Source organism: Hylaeus volcanicus, chromosome 8, assembly GCF_026283585.1.
Source record: "Hylaeus volcanicus isolate JK05 chromosome 8, UHH_iyHylVolc1.0_haploid, whole genome shotgun sequence".
Classification (NCBI taxonomy): domain Eukaryota; kingdom Metazoa; phylum Arthropoda; class Insecta; order Hymenoptera; family Colletidae; genus Hylaeus; species Hylaeus volcanicus.
Window position 1 is genome coordinate 4,217,780 of NC_071983.1, and position 17,436 is coordinate 4,235,215.

At 45.4% G+C, this 17,436-nt stretch overlaps 1 protein-coding gene and 1 non-coding gene across 2 annotated transcripts; one reads left to right on the forward strand and one right to left on the reverse strand.

Moving 5' to 3' along the window:
- Positions 1 to 367: 367 nt before the first annotated feature.
- Trnal-cag (transfer RNA leucine (anticodon CAG)) lies at positions 368 to 450 on the reverse strand. The gene has a single exon. It is a non-coding gene; the product is annotated as a tRNA-Leu (tRNA).
- A 3,443-nt stretch (positions 451 to 3,893) lies between these two features.
- Positions 3,894 to 17,350, forward strand: LOC128881400 (nose resistant to fluoxetine protein 6-like). The gene is made up of 13 exons (XM_054132414.1): positions 3,894 to 4,481; positions 7,262 to 7,458; positions 8,534 to 8,742; positions 13,305 to 13,543; positions 13,613 to 13,783; positions 13,856 to 13,949; positions 14,077 to 14,196; positions 14,326 to 14,491; positions 15,214 to 15,389; positions 15,753 to 15,882; positions 16,095 to 16,412; positions 16,893 to 17,062; positions 17,143 to 17,350. Exons 1-12 carry the CDS (start codon positions 4,028 to 4,030, stop codon positions 17,016 to 17,018), a joined length of 2,400 nt encoding a protein of 799 aa, XP_053988389.1. The 5' UTR covers positions 3,894 to 4,027; the 3' UTR covers positions 17,019 to 17,062; positions 17,143 to 17,350.
- Positions 17,351 to 17,436: the final 86 nt, after the last annotated feature.

Here is a 17,436-nt window from a genome sequence, read left to right on the forward strand (position 1 = left end):
CTGGACACCGCTCCTTTGATCCTATCTCACCGTGGTCTCCGTGAATAGCGAATTACTCCTGTTTGCGAACATTTGAAAAATCTTCGAGGGTATAACTTCCGAGTTGGATGTTCTCGTGTTCCAGGATGACTCGTACGAATCGTATCGAAAAGCTACACCTTCCGCGAAAAATATAATACCACGAATCAAAGTCGGTAGATAGGGACATTTCGGTAAACTCGACTCGATCTGGTTCCAGCTCATAATTTCAATTTAAAAGCTACTCGACGCTGAACAGAGATTGCAAAAAGAATTCCAAAAATATTACGAATATTTGCAATGATCGCAAACGATTCAATTTGTAGATCGCGGTTGTAAAAAAAATAATTGTCAGAAGTGGGATTCGAACCCACGCCCACAGAGTGGACTGCGACCTGAACGCAGCGCCTTAGACCGCTCGGCCATCCTGACTTGTTCAGTTTCCTCTGAAATTTTGTACAATTAGTCAACGGTAAGTCTATATTTGGAAATTAAATTTTAAACTTACGTCGATCAATCGGAAAGTCTAATACAATCGTAAATGTTCATGGCTAATACCTAACCCGTTATTAGCGAAAGATTATGATACGAGTTCGCGAGTGAAACTTTCGTATCTATCGCTCGACGTTAAATTTATATTCCCGTTTGCACAGACGCTGGCGTTTACTATTTGTTGTACGGTTTAAAATAGAAGCGTTTACTATTTATCGTACGATTTAAACTAGAAGCGTTTCGCGATTACTTATTAAAAAATAAAGATAACGTTTGAAAGCGCCGCGAGGCAACGTTGGAAGGTACTACGTGATCCGAAGCGAGTTTCAACGCGGCTGTTTACCATCCATCGGTACCTTCTTTAGCGACCGTAGGATATGAATCATTCTCGAGAATCGTATCCTCGGTATGTACCGCCAAAGGAGAAACTCGATGGCGCGAAAACAGAGACATTCGGAAAACACTTTTTCCTCCGACACGCCTCTGCTTTCACTTCCGCGCGTCAAGGCTGACCCGCGAGCACGTGCATTTCGTATTGTGCTATCTCGTAACCGACCCGACTGCAATTTCTATGCGAGGCTGACCGATAAATTATTGGAATTTCACTTTCGTCGTTCGCGGTTCAACGACGATTCGCGATCCTCTCGAGGATAAACCGCGTCGGATATTTTTCTACCTTCCCGGACGATTCTCCTTAGTAAACCGACGTCGATTCTGCTTCAAAGAAAAATGTTTTATGCACGGTTTAACTCTCGAAGCATTATTCACGTTCCCCCGAGATTGTCTTCGAGCCCCGTCGATTCCAGGTTACGCGTGGCTAAAATATACGCGAGATCGACCAGACGGCGTCCGTCGAGCGTCGTTCCCGTTCATATAAAAGAGCCTCGCGGAAGAATGGCGCACCTTCCATTAAAGCGATTTATGTCGTTCGAAGTTACGTCCTCCATTTATTTCCACCCTCAAACGTTGAATCACATTCGCGGTGCAGGATGCGGACTTCTTGTTCGGCTCATTGCGTCTAAATTGTACCGCGACCAAGAGTAATTAAAATCGTATATCACGACATCGTTTATCGCGCGTGTCTTCAAAGCAGGCCGAGACAACGGAAAATAATTTTGTTTCGCTCGTTGGAAATATTAAAAAAGTGAAAATATGTCGTAATTACGTAAATTCTTGGAATCGATGGTAAGTTGGTTGCTCGAGGTTTCGAAGTCGTTACAACGGGGCCTTCGAGATCCAGCTCTTGCTTTCCGAGCAGAGACCGGTTGAGACGTAGCGCGTATGTGCACCCGTGTGTATTCGATCACGTAGAAAGCTCGGTTGCGTAACGGATAACCGGATCTCCTCGAGAAACAGTTTTCGGATCGAAAAACCGACGACGCGACGGAGCCCAGAAAGCGGATGACGAGGGATCGAGAAATTCGGTGAAACTATAAACCTCTTCGAGAGACAAAAATCAGCCGCGAGCGAGAGATCGAGATTCGCGTGCGGCGATTCGATCGGTGCTCGTGTTACGTAAATTACAAATAGAAGTGAAAATATGCGACACCTAGTTTACCTAAACAGAGTTAATGAGCGAACGCGAAAAGCAAAGATTTAAACACAAGACGAAAAAGAAAAGGGAACCGTCCGACTTTGTTCATATAACGCAAAACTATACCATAGGATCGTTTCCTTTCGCGGCAGAAGTTTGCATGCGAGCGCGATTAACAACGATTCGACATTTTAAAGATCGGCGCCGAAAGACCTACAAATACATGAATTAAATTTACAAAATTAATTTTAGAAAGGCGTTTAAGTCCGCTTTCTAGAAGAAGAGAGAGTACCTGAATAATTTTGTTTCCCGTTAGGTTGATCTTAACCTCATTGTGAAATTCCGAATCGATGAGAACAGAAGTTGAAATGTACCATCATAGAAGTTACTATCGATTGTCGAAAAATGACAACGACAGATAATTTTGTTAATTTTACCTAACGATTTCCGTTACTTACATTATAGTTTTTGTTCAGTGGAAAATTACACGTTGCGCGTTGAATCGCGCTCGGAGAATTTCTAACGAAGATCCTTCGCGTTTGAGATAAACATATTAAATAAGAAATTACAGATATCCGTTGAAGGAAAGATAAAACGAGGTAGCGACGAGTCCCTCCGGAGGTAGTAACGCGAACAATAAATTATCTCGATGCCCCCACGCTTTCTACAAACATTGTTAGCGAAGGAAAAAGTATTTGCTTTGCGCGTGGAATCTAGAAATTATGGCGTAAGAAACTTCCATACCAGTGTCGTATTACGACGGTAATCTCGCTTAATAATTGTAGCGGCGAAAGTTAATGACTTTCGCAAGAATCGAGGATCGCTTACCAAAGAACGGGAAGAGTCGATCGCAGCGATTCGTGATAGAAATAATCACGAGCTCTAGATCAAAATTCACACCAACGTAGACGTTTCTTAAATTTATCGTTTTAAAAGAAACGTTCAACTTTTTTCGACGGAGTACCAGAGACCACACGTAGAAAGTAGGAAATAGTATTTTCGCGAGGACGAATAAATCGAGACTCGTTTGAAAAAAAAAATGGTAGTAGGTATATCCGTGAAAATGATTCTAGGTATAATAATAAAATATGGAAAAGTGTTCTCAAGTGTTTCCATTGGCGCGCGCGGCCTTTCGATTTCGATGCGATTTCCTGTCCCAGTGCTGGACTATAAAATGGAGAGCAGCGAAAAAAAGAGGTTTCACAAACACGTCGAGTATCTCGCGGCGGTGGTCTACGAGACATATAGAGATAGAGAGTCTTCCGAACGGGACAAGTCGCGCGAACGTTCGGGGACCGTTCGGAGGTAAATACATTTACACCGCGGTAAAGTGCATCGTCGAGAGAAAGGGACCGCTGTCCACGGGTGAACGCGACTGCTAACCTGATTCGCTTCATTCAGTGCGTGATCCTTAGCCTCGTGTGTGCGCGCGTCAATCTTGGTCCTCATCGCGACACTCGTAAGGTTCGACTCTCGCATTCGTTGTAACGAGTCTAACGGTTTCGATAGCGATCGAATCTCCGTTGATCGGTAACTCTGTTGAACCGTTGTCGCTGAGAAAGGAAAGGCGCGCGATAACGAAAAAAGGATTCGTCGAAGAGAGTTGAAATGGGAACGTAAATCACGATCGTCGATAATCGAACCGTTCGCCAGGGTGATACGATACATCGTGCCGACTGGCTAGTGAAAAAAGGAAAGCAAGTCTCGTTCCTTGGTCGTAAACAGTCCGCCGCACCGTCGTTGAGCTCGCGCCAACGACCGACGTCCTCAACCATGCTCGACGATCTAGACAACTGAACGATCCGTGAACGAGAATTAGCCGTCACGTCGAGGAACTCGTTGATCGATGTCATCGTTCGAAATGACGATTGGAACACTCGTCGTGAGAAATCCCTGAAGCGATCGCGAATCGTGCTCGAGAGAAGACGGTCATCGAGATCTTCCTTAGAACAAATATCGTTCGAGCAGGTTAATCTTTCGAAAATGACACCCTTGCTGACTTACTTTCTATTGACGTTGAGCTGCGTCGTCGACACGACGATCGCTAAAGATGGATCGAACATCCTCCGGCTCGGAAAATCGCGGGACAAGATCGCGACCACGACCGAAACGCCTAATTCGAACCTGACCGATTACAAGGATGACAAACTGCCGAAAGAACGCGGACGATTGGTCGGATTCAGCAAGAACAACCCGGAACTCGATTGGAAGAACATTTTGAAAGTGTTTGACGCCAAGGAGGAGGATCGCGCGGATCTAGACGTCGATTTTACGAAGGAGAAGCTCGAGAAAACGGCCAACAGTATCCAGTGGCTGGCGGATATTTACGATCCCTTAAAGTGGTCTAGAGTGCCTGGGAAACTCGACGGCGATTGCAGGACTGACTTGGAATTCTTCTTGAAGTCTCTCAAGGATGGAAAGCCGTGGGCCGCCAAGAGTGAGTAAAAATGAACGCGATTAGAAGACGATCGATATATCGCGCGTCGTTCTTTTCTTTCCATTTCGTTGCCGTTAAATTCATCGTAATCGGGTGAAAGATAAAGAGGTCGATAATTCACCCTTCGTCGCGTATTCACCCTAATTGATGATTCGGCAAAACCGTGTACCGGTCGTTTCATCGAGTCGCCAATCCAGAGAAATTCATGCTCCGTTAAGTTTCCACTGTGTCGCTGGCGGACTCGGTTGCCAAATACCTCATTACTTTGCGAAACTACAATTTACCGCTTCGTAATAGTTATCCAACCGTGTTGCTCTCGTTGCTCCCCTTTCGTTTGTTCCGAAATGCTTTATCGCCGAGGCGCAATTAAAGCAAACAACGACGAAGAGCGCGATCCCAGGATTCCTATTCCTGGAAACACTGTTGCACTGTTTCGCGGTATTCGTTTCGTGTATATCTAATTTTCTCACTTTGTTTGTTTGTGGCGCGACGAGAAAGGTCGAATACAAACGCGTAAATAAGTTCGAGGCACGATTCGGCACAGTTGTCCGCGAGTGCGAGTCAAAATTTCAGCGCGGAGAACTGCGTTTGCGATCGTTATCAAAGGATACAAGAACAGAACGGCTCGGAACGGTCGCCGCGGTGTATCGATCGAAGCTGCAGTCGCAACGCGAAACAAATCGACCTCCATGGCTCTACGGATTTACGATGATTTCCGACAACAACAACTATGGCAGCCAGGTTTATCGATGGCTATGTCGCCGAAATCGAGCGGTATCGCAGTCGAAACCGCACGCGTCGTTAACTTCCTCGCAGCAGAAGTCGACTTCTCGACGCGATGTTATACGTTCCTGGACACCGTTCAACCCCCCAGGGATATACGATCCATCGGTCGATATAAAATATTCGATCGGAATTAGAATCTTCGCTTTCGAATAAAACGATTCGAAAACGTCGCGGCGTGTACGCGCTGTGGAATGTAGAATACGACGTGACTACGCGTCTGTCCATTACACGCTGTTTCTACTCGCGGACGAGGTGGAAGCAACGGTTTCTCTCGTGCCGCGCTACTTTCCGTTTCTACTTGTACTCGGTGTTTTGTAAACGACGAAAGTAGCGCGGCATTATCCTTTTTCCGGCCACTTCAACTGTCATTCAAGTTATTTGATTTTGATTTCAAAATTAAATAAAAATAATTCGTATTTGTACGGATAGCTGGTTCGATGTATACGAGAAAGCTACGTGTGTACTTTCCACAACGCCACCGCTTCACAGTTAACGATAATAGAAGGAATATCGATGAAAATTTGAGCAAATATCGAACTTCCGTGTTGTCGGTCCTGTGTCACGGTGCGATCAACGGGAGTTTCGTAATACGTATTTGCTTGTATTCCGTTCGCGTTGCACGCGTTTGACGCGATAGTCGACAAACTAGAATTTAACGCGTTAATGGACTCGTACCAACAGCAGTTCCACGAGCAATACCAAACATTGCTCCCGAATAGTACTGTAACGATACAGGAGTTCGGTCAGAAATTACCGAGTAATATTCCATAATGTTCTCCTTAGGCGGGAAATCGCCGAACGATAATCGTATTTTGCAACTCTCTGCTTAAAGTGTCGATGAACTCGAGAAATTACATTTGTAATCGTTGCTCGGCAGGAACGTAAATTACCGTGAAATTACTTTTTGTACCGCGCCAAGTCGAATTAGATGCGCGCTAGATGTTACCTCAGACATAATCTCGGCTGTTACTTTATTTTATGCGTTGAATCGGCTCTGCTTGGCTGGACGCCATTTTGAATCCGCGTCACGTTTCACTGGTTGCAAGTTTTGTCGACTCGCGTGGAGATCATTGGTCGAACGAACGAGCAAAATGCAACTATTTCGCGTGAAACTCGTTCGCGCGAGTCACACGACTTCAAATTTTATCAATGGAACAATCGTTCCACTCGCTCGCTTGGGTCTTCCAAAGCGAAAGGTAACCAATCGATCGGGTATCTTAATTAATTTCGAGGGTAGAAGACGATTACTTTTTTCCTCGAGTTTACATTGCGATGCAAGGTGGTCGGTGATTCCCGCGAAACTGTGTCAAAGAAGTTAGATCCTACTCTCCGGTCGTTGATTCGCTCGTTTATCCGAAGATCGCACTTTCTCTACTCTCGCGACCACCAGCCGGCAGTTTACGTAACTGGCAATGAACCTTCAGGCGTGGTTGGCTCGCGTAACCCAACCCTGGAAAGCTTCGAAAGCTGCGACACCGAAAATTTTGCATAACCAGGAAGATAATCTTAAACTAAAAGCACGGAATATCGTGAGAATATTTTTATCAAGATGAGCTTTCGTATATACTTGTATCGATTCGTCGCAAATGATATGTAAAATATCGAACGGTTATCCTTGGATCGATCGTGTTCCCCTCGCGGGACTCGCGATACAACTCTGTGGCAGTTACACGATTCACGGGTACGCATCCACCGTGTCAGGCTTCGAGCATCTTTTCGAGTTCTTTCGAGCATCGAAAACTTTTCGAACAGTAGAAATCTCTTTCGTTCGAAAGTACGACTTTCACCGAGCGGCTCGTGAAATACTTGGTACGGATTGCGATGAAAGAACAATACCAAACGCTTTTATCGCTCGAATCTAATAAGTACTCTCTTTAGAGATGTAGATAATCGTAGGTTACTTTAATTATCGTGCTTACGTAAACAAGCTACATTTACATTTTTTCCCCTACGAATCAAATAAAATGCATGCTCGTTTTATTCATGTTTTCCAGTGTCGGACGCAAGCGGTCGTTACTCGTCGCAATTTCATTTCGGAAACGGATTTTGGCTCGGCTCGAGAAGTCTCTGCCGAGAGGTGAACTCCACCCACGAAAAAGTTGACATGGGAATCGACGTCAAACCACCTTATCCGATCAATTTCCACGTAGCTAGAATGTATCTGACTTTGCCGCAGGAGTTCGAAATTTCCGTAAGTATCCCTGTCTCGTTCGCCTAGCGAATCTTTAAATTTAGCGCACGTGGCTGCTTCCTGTCAAAAAAATGGAAATAACAAAAGCGTTAATGTTATCAACTCCGAACCAAGTTTCGAGGTTGTCGGCAGCTGTAATCGCATTCGAAGCACTTTGAATGTTTCGAACAGCTGCTGGCCAAACTTTATCCCAGCAGGAGACCGTAAGTTTTGGCGTTTCCGCTAATCAGATTATGCGACGCTTTATATCTCGCAATTATCCAGAAACAGCGTCGTGGTTTGCAGCTACCGTTTTTTACGAGAGGTATTTCGAGGAAGTTTCCTTATTAATAAACGCACGGCTCGCGCTGGAAGCCTCGTAGCTTGGGATACATTTAAGGAAATTAAAATTAAAGCGAGCGTACGAGAAGCGGGATGCGGAAAAGCGAAATAGATGTCGTCGGCAAACGCGAGAAAAGCCTGAATAATCGAAACGCATATTCGGTACTGAATCGTTTTGTCGCTTAAATTAACCTTAACGCTCTCGCGTATGAAAGTTTCGAAGGTAGAAGAATGGACACTTGGAAGGAAGTTGTCCCTGCTTCCAAGTCTGTTGAAACGCAACGGTCGCGAAACTCGGGACCGCGTAGGATCTGCACTTTTCGCAGGCGAATAGGAATCCTCTGATCTAAGAAGGATTATCGCGCGGAAATCCAGCTTACGTTGGCCGAGTTTGAAACCGCGTCGCGCGAGATTTCTGGCCGTACCGTGATTCTAAGGCCGAATCGCGAAAAGGCAGGTGGAATAGGAAATGCGACGGAAGAGAAGAGAACGATATCGAAAACCTCGAAGCATAACGTACAATGAGAGAAATTTTCAAGTCGAATCTCGAGCGTAATTGAAGATACCAGCTGGTCTTCTTTGAATTAACGCATCGATTCATGGTAAACAGTATCTACGACAGCGGGTAACGAAGTTAACGAGATCGCTACGAGTCGAAGGAGTTAGCTAGACGTTTTATACGGGCAAAATTGTTGGTCAGTTGAACCGGTGCTGGAGCCTGGTCGTAAAACGAATGATTCTACTTTACTTTCAGACAAGGCAAGTATTTTTGGGTCTCTGTCTGCCGGCTACGTGTAACCGGACGTCGCTGACCTCGATGCTGAAAGCTAGCGCGGATCGAGTCGAACTGGAAGGCAATTCGACTTATCGATCGACCGGCCCGAAGATTCACATCGTCGAGGTGAAACCTGTGCCTTCGAGCAATTACAGTCCTTGGCGCGATCCCAAGTTGTATGTCCTCTCGTAAGTAAAGCAAAAACTTTTCCTCCGCGGTACCCCGTATATCAGCAGCGTAAACCAAATTTTCGAACCGTGCTTCGGTCGGTAATAGCCCTACGCAGGACCCCGTAGCGATAACTCTGTCCATAACTGTGCCAAAATCGACTCGATTCTCGAGCACTCTCCGATATAAAACCGTTTAATTTGCAAAATAATTTCCCGAAACGCTTCCTGAATATTCTGAAACGTGTCATGCTCGCGTGCCACTTAAACGAAAGCAGTTACGTACCTACTTTACAACACGACACACGGGAGAAAAGAAACGCGCGAGTACTCTCTTATCCGTACGGCCGCGTACCTCGTTAAACTTTCCTCCTTTCAGAGGCTGTGTTAACAACGTCGAACACACCGTGGCAGCATTTTTAGTTACGCGATTACGGTAAAAGTTTATAATTCGCCCCGTTGAGCAGAACGAAACGTAATTTTCGGGCGGTCCACGCTGGTCCAGAATTAAGTTCTAACGATTATTTATGATTCGCAATTGCCGATTTGTCCGAATTGTCCAATGGCCGATCGCTGTGCATAAATGCACATGGGCGTTCACGTGCACAACACACTTTCCGTACTTTCTTCCGAGATGAAATTCCTGCTCTTACATAACGGTCGACGAAAACTCGGATTTCAGACGCGTCTTCCTTGCGCAACCAAGAAAATTCCCAACGACTCGAAATCCGAGTTTTCGTTACACGCGAAACGTCCATCTTGCGATATACTTGCATCGAACCGTCGAGAACAAACTCGAACGCAACGCAAAAAATGCGTTACCCTCCTCGTTCTACTTTCGACAAATTAGAGGAAAGAAACGATTTGCACGATCGAACACGCCCGACTGTAACATTATGCAACCCGTGTGTCACGGTTACATCGGTGCGCGACGCAACGCCGATTGCGTAGAGTTTCTAACGAAAAAATTGCTAGACGCGGATCGTCGGTCTACTTGCACAACCTCGCCGTTCATAATTCGTCATGGCGATGGTAGGTATGGTTTTTTTGCAAAAGCTACTAGATCGCGAGTTTCGCAACGAAGAGCCGTGGCCGCGTTGCGGCTGGCAACGAGTTCGGTTGAAACTCTACGAAGCGATGTACGATAGGTTCGCGAATCCGTGAAAATGTGACACGCGCTTTTATAGTCTCTATCGTGGTATATCGTAGATACTACCGTTTCGTTTGTCCTGTGCTACCGCGATATCGGTTTGTTCGGCTTCGGACACTGAGCGTGTCTATTCGAAGAATAACAATTCATCGAGTTTCCACGAGAAATCATACTTTAAAGATTTTCCAACGATTTCTAATTTCTTATAATGTCGAAAGCGGTACGAAACTCGACGGTCTCCGATGTTTCGAAGTGTTTCAAGTAAAGACAGAGTTCGAGCCGAACGGCCATCGTTAGGTTGAAGTATCGATTCGATGAGAATCGGATTAAGCACGAAAGGACGTCCCGATGCCTGGCACCGGCGTAGTTTTACGAGACTTTGCCGAGGACCCGAAGGAAGCTCCGCCTCGCCACGGGAAACTTTAATAGATTTCACGAGACGAAATGTCTCTGTTTGGTTCGCAAAGCTTCGAGTCGCTGCTCTTCGTCGGGTGATTAGCTATGCGAAACGATAAGGAACCGTCGACGACGGTGCTTGTTATTTTATCGTACTCCGTTTAAAAGCATCGAAAGACCAATCTCTCTTTGTCGCGCACGTTTCGGATTTGTCGGTGTTTCGCAAAATGTCAAATACTCGTTAACGCCCCGCTCGATATATAAATAGAACCTTGCACCTTGCGACGTCCTTGCACGCGATACATATTAATTATAAAATAAGATGCAACGCGTTCAACATTCAAGGCGAGTTACAATCTAACGGTCTGATTTCAACGAGACCTCACACCTCGACGTGTTCAAGCTACAGGATCGATGTACGATCATGGTTGACCTCCGTTCGATTCGCTTAAAAATTCTTCCGTGCAGCTAAACTTTTTATTTTTTATATATATTCATTTATTCCTACATTTGAAGAAATTCTTCCTAATTGGTTTCGAAACGACTAAAACGTTTGTCGGCAGGTGCATGTGGACGATTGCATGTGTGCCGCGAACGCGTTACGCAAGATCATCGAAAGCCTTCGGAGCGTCAACACGTGAAAGTGCCTGGATAATCCTATCGTGCGCATTCCACGCGAATGCGGGCTTCGTTCGATGCGCCGCGACGCTCCTTTCCGAATTTGCGTACAATCGATTTTAATGGCTCGTCTACGGTAAAATAGTCACCGGTCCAGCGTTCACGCTAAATCCGCGGGCCACGCTCGCCGGGGAATTCCAGTTAGAAAGGTGGTTTAAATCGAATCACGGTTCGAGCCTTTTTAAACTTTACGTTTCCAACGAACAACGAATCGAAAGTATTTTTATTTTTCGAATACGGACGATAGTAATGTAGCTTAGGCGAAGAAGCATCCCCTAGAAAAGTAAACGCGATGCGCAATTGTTAAACGTTCATTGCCCTCGTAATAGTTACATTAAACCGCCACTCACTCAGAAATGGATGAAGGAGCTTCCGCGTAACCTCGCGCGTCACTCTGATACGAGTGACACGACGCGACGGCGATGGTTAACGCGTTAACACGTTCGCTACCACCCGTCACGTGCGCGTGACGCGTCGATTTTCACGAGAGACGGGTGTCACGTATCACTCGTTTGCTGCAACAATGACGTTAGTCCACATTTAACGTTATTACCACAAAATTAACGATAAAGGAACATTCGTGGCCAGTATTTAAAGACAGAAAAAACCGGACGCGAGAGTCGTATATATTTAAAAAAAAAGCAACCGCGGTCGTTCGGCCGGATGCGAAACGTGAATTGTCGGTTCCAGCATCGAGTACGTATAATGACGGTGATCGAGAAATACCTGGAAGCACCTGAATACACTTTCACCCCCTTATTATTGACGTTTCGACAGGTTAGGAGGTTCGGGGTGCGGATAGATCCAACGTCGCGTCGGCGTCGGCATCGGTTCCTCGTGATTCGACTTCGGCCGTCTGGTTTCTCTCGGGGGATGCTAGCTGCACGGTGCAATTTACGGATAAATTGAAAATTTGTACCGCATCGTAGTCGTTACAGTCTCGAGGGATTCGGGAGGATAGAAAAAGTGTAGGAGGAACGATCTCCAATCCGATGCAGTTCCCGATAAGCAATCCGTTAAAGGACAGGGCTCTTACCTAAAACCTCGAAAAGACGTACAAGTCCAGGATTTATTTTTCGAACAAATTCTTGTGCTTTGCGTTTGGAAACATACATCCTTAACGTTTCGTGAAAATATATGAATAGCAAAGAAAATATCAAAGTAAATTTAATTTACTTCGTTAGGATCGTGCCAGCTCCATTTTTGCTCGAACTGCACAATATCTACCCTTAGATGTGAAATGAAAATAAGCCGCGACATAATATTATACTGTCGCAAGTTTTATCGCGAATACTTCGTTGCTTTCCATTCGTTTTACAGTCGCGTAGAGTCACGCAGCGTGGCTCCGAGTTCAAACGGACGGAAAAACTTATACGCTGTCTTATTCTCTTCCCCGGTGGCTCGTGATTCGCGTTTACAATCCGGCTAAGCGTAGCGGAAGGACCAAGTTCTTGCCCTGTGTTCTTTACACCGATAAGAATAAATTAAACTTCGGCTCACCGAAAACTAGATATTGTCGAGCTTCGCCGAGAAGAAACGTTTTATCTCGCGGTTCTTTTGTTCTTCGAAAAGTGGCCGCGAAAAAAAAGTGGGAAAGAGAAAGAGTAGCGATACTTATCGTCTGCTTTCGCCCAAGAAGGAACGAACAATGCGGTTAATCGGAGGGATGTTTCCGCTTTCGTGTTCCTACGCGGTAATTAAAAACTGAGACTAGGAGATAAATCATTCTTTTGTCGCTGCGTAATAAAATGAATTGATTCGCAGTAGGAATGCTTTATTATTATTATTACCGATAACCAGATGTAGTAACGCGATTGAAAGTTTCGAACCCATCAATTTTTCTTTGAAATCGCTTTCATTACTTCATTTCGATTTTTCTTATTACGAACAGATATAGAGTAATTTATTTCTGGACACAGTAATTGGATACGCAGATGTGTACATTCGACTGGACCCATTTTAAGGATTAGCTTTCCCTACGTAGTCAAATATACCACGGCGACTATTATCACTACTTTGAAAAAGGGTTTTAAAACCACGGAACGGAAGCAACATTTTGTCCGATATATCTTCTTATAAACCGACCGGCAACCGATAAACATTATTTTACGGGAAATCTGATTTATCGCTGGAATGTAATTTCCCTCGGTTGGTTAATCGTGTTTCGAGCCAATCGACGAAACGCTGCGGAAAAATAACGTCGGAGAGGAAATACACGGCGAAACAAAGTCCAAGTTATGGTTGTTAATTCCATGTTGTAATTTTCGCATCGGTATATCGTTTTATTCCTGTATGGCCGTTTAGAATTAGGAAGATCCTTTGACTCGAGCGGTAGCATTAAGCGGTGTTATGCTTTTAGAGGAATCGGAGGAGCGGTAATTTTGCTGATGGTGTGCGCCACGATCTACGAATACAGCTTTACGCCAAACGTCATGGACATCGAATCCTCGAGCGTGTCGAACAATAACGAGAGGCTCGACAATTTCTCCAACAAAAACTTGAATCAGGATCGCCGAATATCCATGGGTCAAGAGGAAGGAGAAGAAAAGAGCCTGCAGAAAGATCTGCCGGAACAAGCAAACAAGAAAGATAAGAGAGGTGCTGGATTCGATCCTCCTTGTTCGAATCCTTTCTTCGACAGGATTCTTATCCGTTTATTTTCCTCAGGACTTTGGTTAACGTGCCTGGCTGCTTTCAATCCTATTTCGAACGGAAGCAAAATCCTCAGCACCGAGCCTGCGGCTAGAGAGAATTTGACTTGTCTGCACGGACTACGAGTGTTCTCGCTGGGCTGGGTCGTCATGGTGCACACCTATCTCCAGGTGTACGCCATCGCAGGTAAAATTACTTCTCTTTTCGAAATCGACGCGATAATCGTCGAATCGATGAAAATAAAATCGGGATTTACAGAGAACAAGACGTTGCGCACGGTGACCGAGCGGAACTTCATGTTCCAGACGATCAGCAACGCCACCTTCTCCGTGGACACATTCTTCTTCATCAGGTAAGAACGACGAAACATTCTCGCGCGTCGTGTACAATGATCGCACGGTACAATATGTACATAGAAAAGTTAACTAAGGCTATTATAGAAGTGTTCGCGTGTAACGTTACTCGGAGGATTCTTTCAGCGGTTTACTGGTTACGATCCTTTTCTATCGATCCGCCGGGAACTTGAAGAGCGACAACAGCACCTTCCTGAAGACGTGTTTCACCAAATTTATCATCATGATTCTCTACAGATTCATCAGGTGAGCGGTGACATTGAAAAATGTGAGAACAAGTATGTCTAATTTTGTCGATTGTAAGAGCAAACAATGTACCATTTATATTCCGTGAAAATGTGAACGTTTACGTTAATTCGATTTCTTTTCGCCAAGGTTAACCCCGGCGTACCTCTATGTTCTGGGAATGAACGAGATCGCCATAAAACAAGCTCAAGCAACGACCGTTTTCTTTCCCGTGATCATCGATCACGTGACGTGCGAAAAGTTCTGGTGGAGGAACGCGCTCTACATAAACTCGTTGTATCCCCGATCGGAAATGGTAAGAATTTCGTAACGGACCCGCGAATAGTGGCTCGACGTCTCTAGGTAAAATAATTGGCCCGAAATAATCGCCCTCGACGATCCGGTAATCAGTCTCGACTCGATGGAAAAGATTAAACGAAACGATCTCTCGCGCCGCGGCACAGAGAAGCGAACGCAGCGAAATTTCCGGTAGGAAGTACGAGTCACCGGAAGACACCAAACAGCGAAGGTGTCGGAGCTCTCGATCGTTTTCCGATAATTAATTCCATCGTTCGAAGAAAGTTCCAAAGTATCGGGACAACGCGAAGTGCCATCCCAAATGAATTTCATCGATCACTGAACGGAGTCGGTAGATTCTCGCTTAATTCGCTTCGAGACGTTAACGGATCTCCTCGCCGTTTGTACCTACTAAAGAGAAGAAAGAAATTAAATAATCAAACTCTCGGTACTCTCCTTAGTTCTAACGAATCAGGGCTGACGAAACTCGCTACCCAATGGGTTAATCGACCGGTTGAACCGTCGTTGCCGAGAACGAAGTCTATAAAACGTTGTCGGAACGCTTCCACGCGATCAAACTGTTTGCGAGCACGACGTTCGATCCATTAACCTCGCACCTTTCTCGCGTATAGATTTTCCCCGTGCCAAGTATTTTCCGACACTTTCGCAAGGCCGACCCAGTCAGGGCTCGTTGAACCTTGACGCAATTATCCGATGAATACTTGATTAACAACTTTCCAGTGTATGCTGTGGAGCTGGTACATGGCAAATGACACGCAGTTCTACGCTCTCGGAATACTTTTGCTTCTTCTGTCCATTAAATATTTAAAGGCCATCGCAGTCGCTGTTCTTTTCCTGATCGCCTCCTCGTGGTTCACCACCTTCTTCGTGGCCTACACCAACGATTACGTCGCCAGGTAAATCGAGTGTCGAATTCGTTATTAACATTTCTGCTTCATATATACGAACACATCGCAATTCGAATTACATCGTCTAGTAAACGGTAAACGATAATCCAATTTTTAAACGCCCATTTTCGTGTAATTGGTTAATAGAGTAAAAGACTTTGCGACACATGTTCCCTGGGTCGGCTTCCAGTGGACTCTCGAGTATATTGGAAAACGTAACGGCTCGTTTCCAATACCTAATAATCGAACACCAAGCTTCTGGTTTCCAGCCGAACCCGACAATGTGCAATAATTTTCTCGCAATTATAGCGTCTCCGCCAGACGCCGTGTTCCCCCGTAAAACTTTATTCCCCCCGTTTCTTCTTCACCTAGGATTCAAGAACCTTTCGCCCTTTTCGACGAGCTCTACGATAAACCCTGGCTGAGGGCTGGTCCTTACTTTGTCGGCATTATCACCGGCTACATCCTCTTCAGGACGAATTGCAAATTGAAACTGCCGCTGGTAAGTACTTTAAGCCTGGGAAATGGTCGAGTTCGGCTTAACAAAGATCGTAAGGACCAAAAGTTTGCTACTCTCCAGAAGGAGGATTATTCAATTGGCGAAAAAGTCGTGTAGCTTTCCGATTTTCGATGAATATTATTTATAGTTATCACGGCGACGAGAGACGTCGTCCGAGATGAAATCGAAGACGCTTAATCGAGGTTCTGTTTCAGATAGCGCAAACGATCGGTTGGCTGTTATCGACCGGCGTGATGTTCCTGGTAGTTTACGGTCTATATCCCGGAAATTTAACTGTAGCGATGAGCTCCGCGTACGCCGCCTTAGGACACACCGCCTGGGCGTTGGGTGTATCCTTCATAGTGATTCAATGTTGCACCGGATCCGCCCGAATGATCGACAGCTTGCTGTCGCTCCGGCTGATGTTTCCGCTCTCGAGGTTGACTTACTGTGCATACTTGGTGCACCCTGTCATCATGCTGATCACTGTTAGCCAGATGGACGGCCCGTTGCACCTTCACAACGGTCTTGTGGTGAGTCGAGGCAGGCTGGAGGAGGCCTCGTTAAAGTAAACGTTTTCCACTAGACGCGGACCGTCCATAATCCAAACGAGTTTTCTCTCGACACTTTAACGCTCGTTCCGTTCCTTTCCGTTCCTTTCAGCCAACATCCAATTCTCGGAGCGGATAACTTTGCCGCCAAGGTCTCCAACCTTATTCAAAGGCGACCCCTGAATTCCGAAAATTTCCGAAATTTATATAGAAAGAGTTTCATTACCTCTTTTTTTCAACTAATTCAAAGTTCACCTGCTTCTGGAACTTGATAATCGAATAGATATTAGGCCATTCTATAAGTTCGTGCTGCAGACTGAGCCAATATTTACGACGAATCATACTTTCGCGTCATTTCTCGAATAGCGGAACATTTGCATTAACGCAAACGTTCGCGGTGAATCGAAGTATGGTCGCGGCAATGGGTTCGAGGCGAGTCTGAAGGTTTATTTGCTTTTTAAGCTGATCCTGTACCTCGGCAATCTCGTCGCTTCGTACTTGACGTCGTTCTGCATTTCTATCGCGCTCGAAGCGCCCGTAGTCAATCTGCTAAAGATTGCTTTTATCTCGAAGAAGAGGATAAGGTAGAAGGAAAAGTTGGAAAGCGCTCTATCGCGCGATCAACGCGGACGGTGAGTAACGGACGTTTCGATTGATTCAACGATAGACGTATTATGAAAAAAAACATTATCGATCAACTTTTGTTTCTCAGGAAATATTTGTAGTCCTTCGACGAGGGGAGCCCCGTTCCAGGACGGTCTGGCGCACGTTTTCAGGATAGAATAGTCGACGTCCGCGAGTTCATCGGGAAAAGGTTGTTCGACGACGCCGACGTTCGATTCGGTCACGAAACACGGAACTCAACGCCTACCCATTCTGTGAATATTCATCGCGAACGATGATCCCCGTATCGACGATGCGCTCACGTGGCAAAACACGAATCGCTACCGAAGAATTGTTTTTATGTTTCTTTCGTACGATTAAGGTCTCCTTTTGTAAAGTATGC

Excerpts from the sequence above, each read along its gene's own strand:
- LOC128881400 (XM_054132414.1), top strand. The coding sequence starts at position 4,028 with ATGACACCCTTGCTGACTTACTTTCTATTGACGTTGAGCTGCGTCGTC. Across the intron at positions 8,743-13,304 it reads CCCAAGTTGTATGTCCTCTC|AGGAATCGGAGGAGCGGTAA; the intron begins GTAAGTAAAGCA and ends TTATGCTTTTAG. Across the intron at positions 16,413-16,892 it reads ACCTTCACAACGGTCTTGTG|CTGATCCTGTACCTCGGCAA; the intron begins GTGAGTCGAGGC and ends TTGCTTTTTAAG.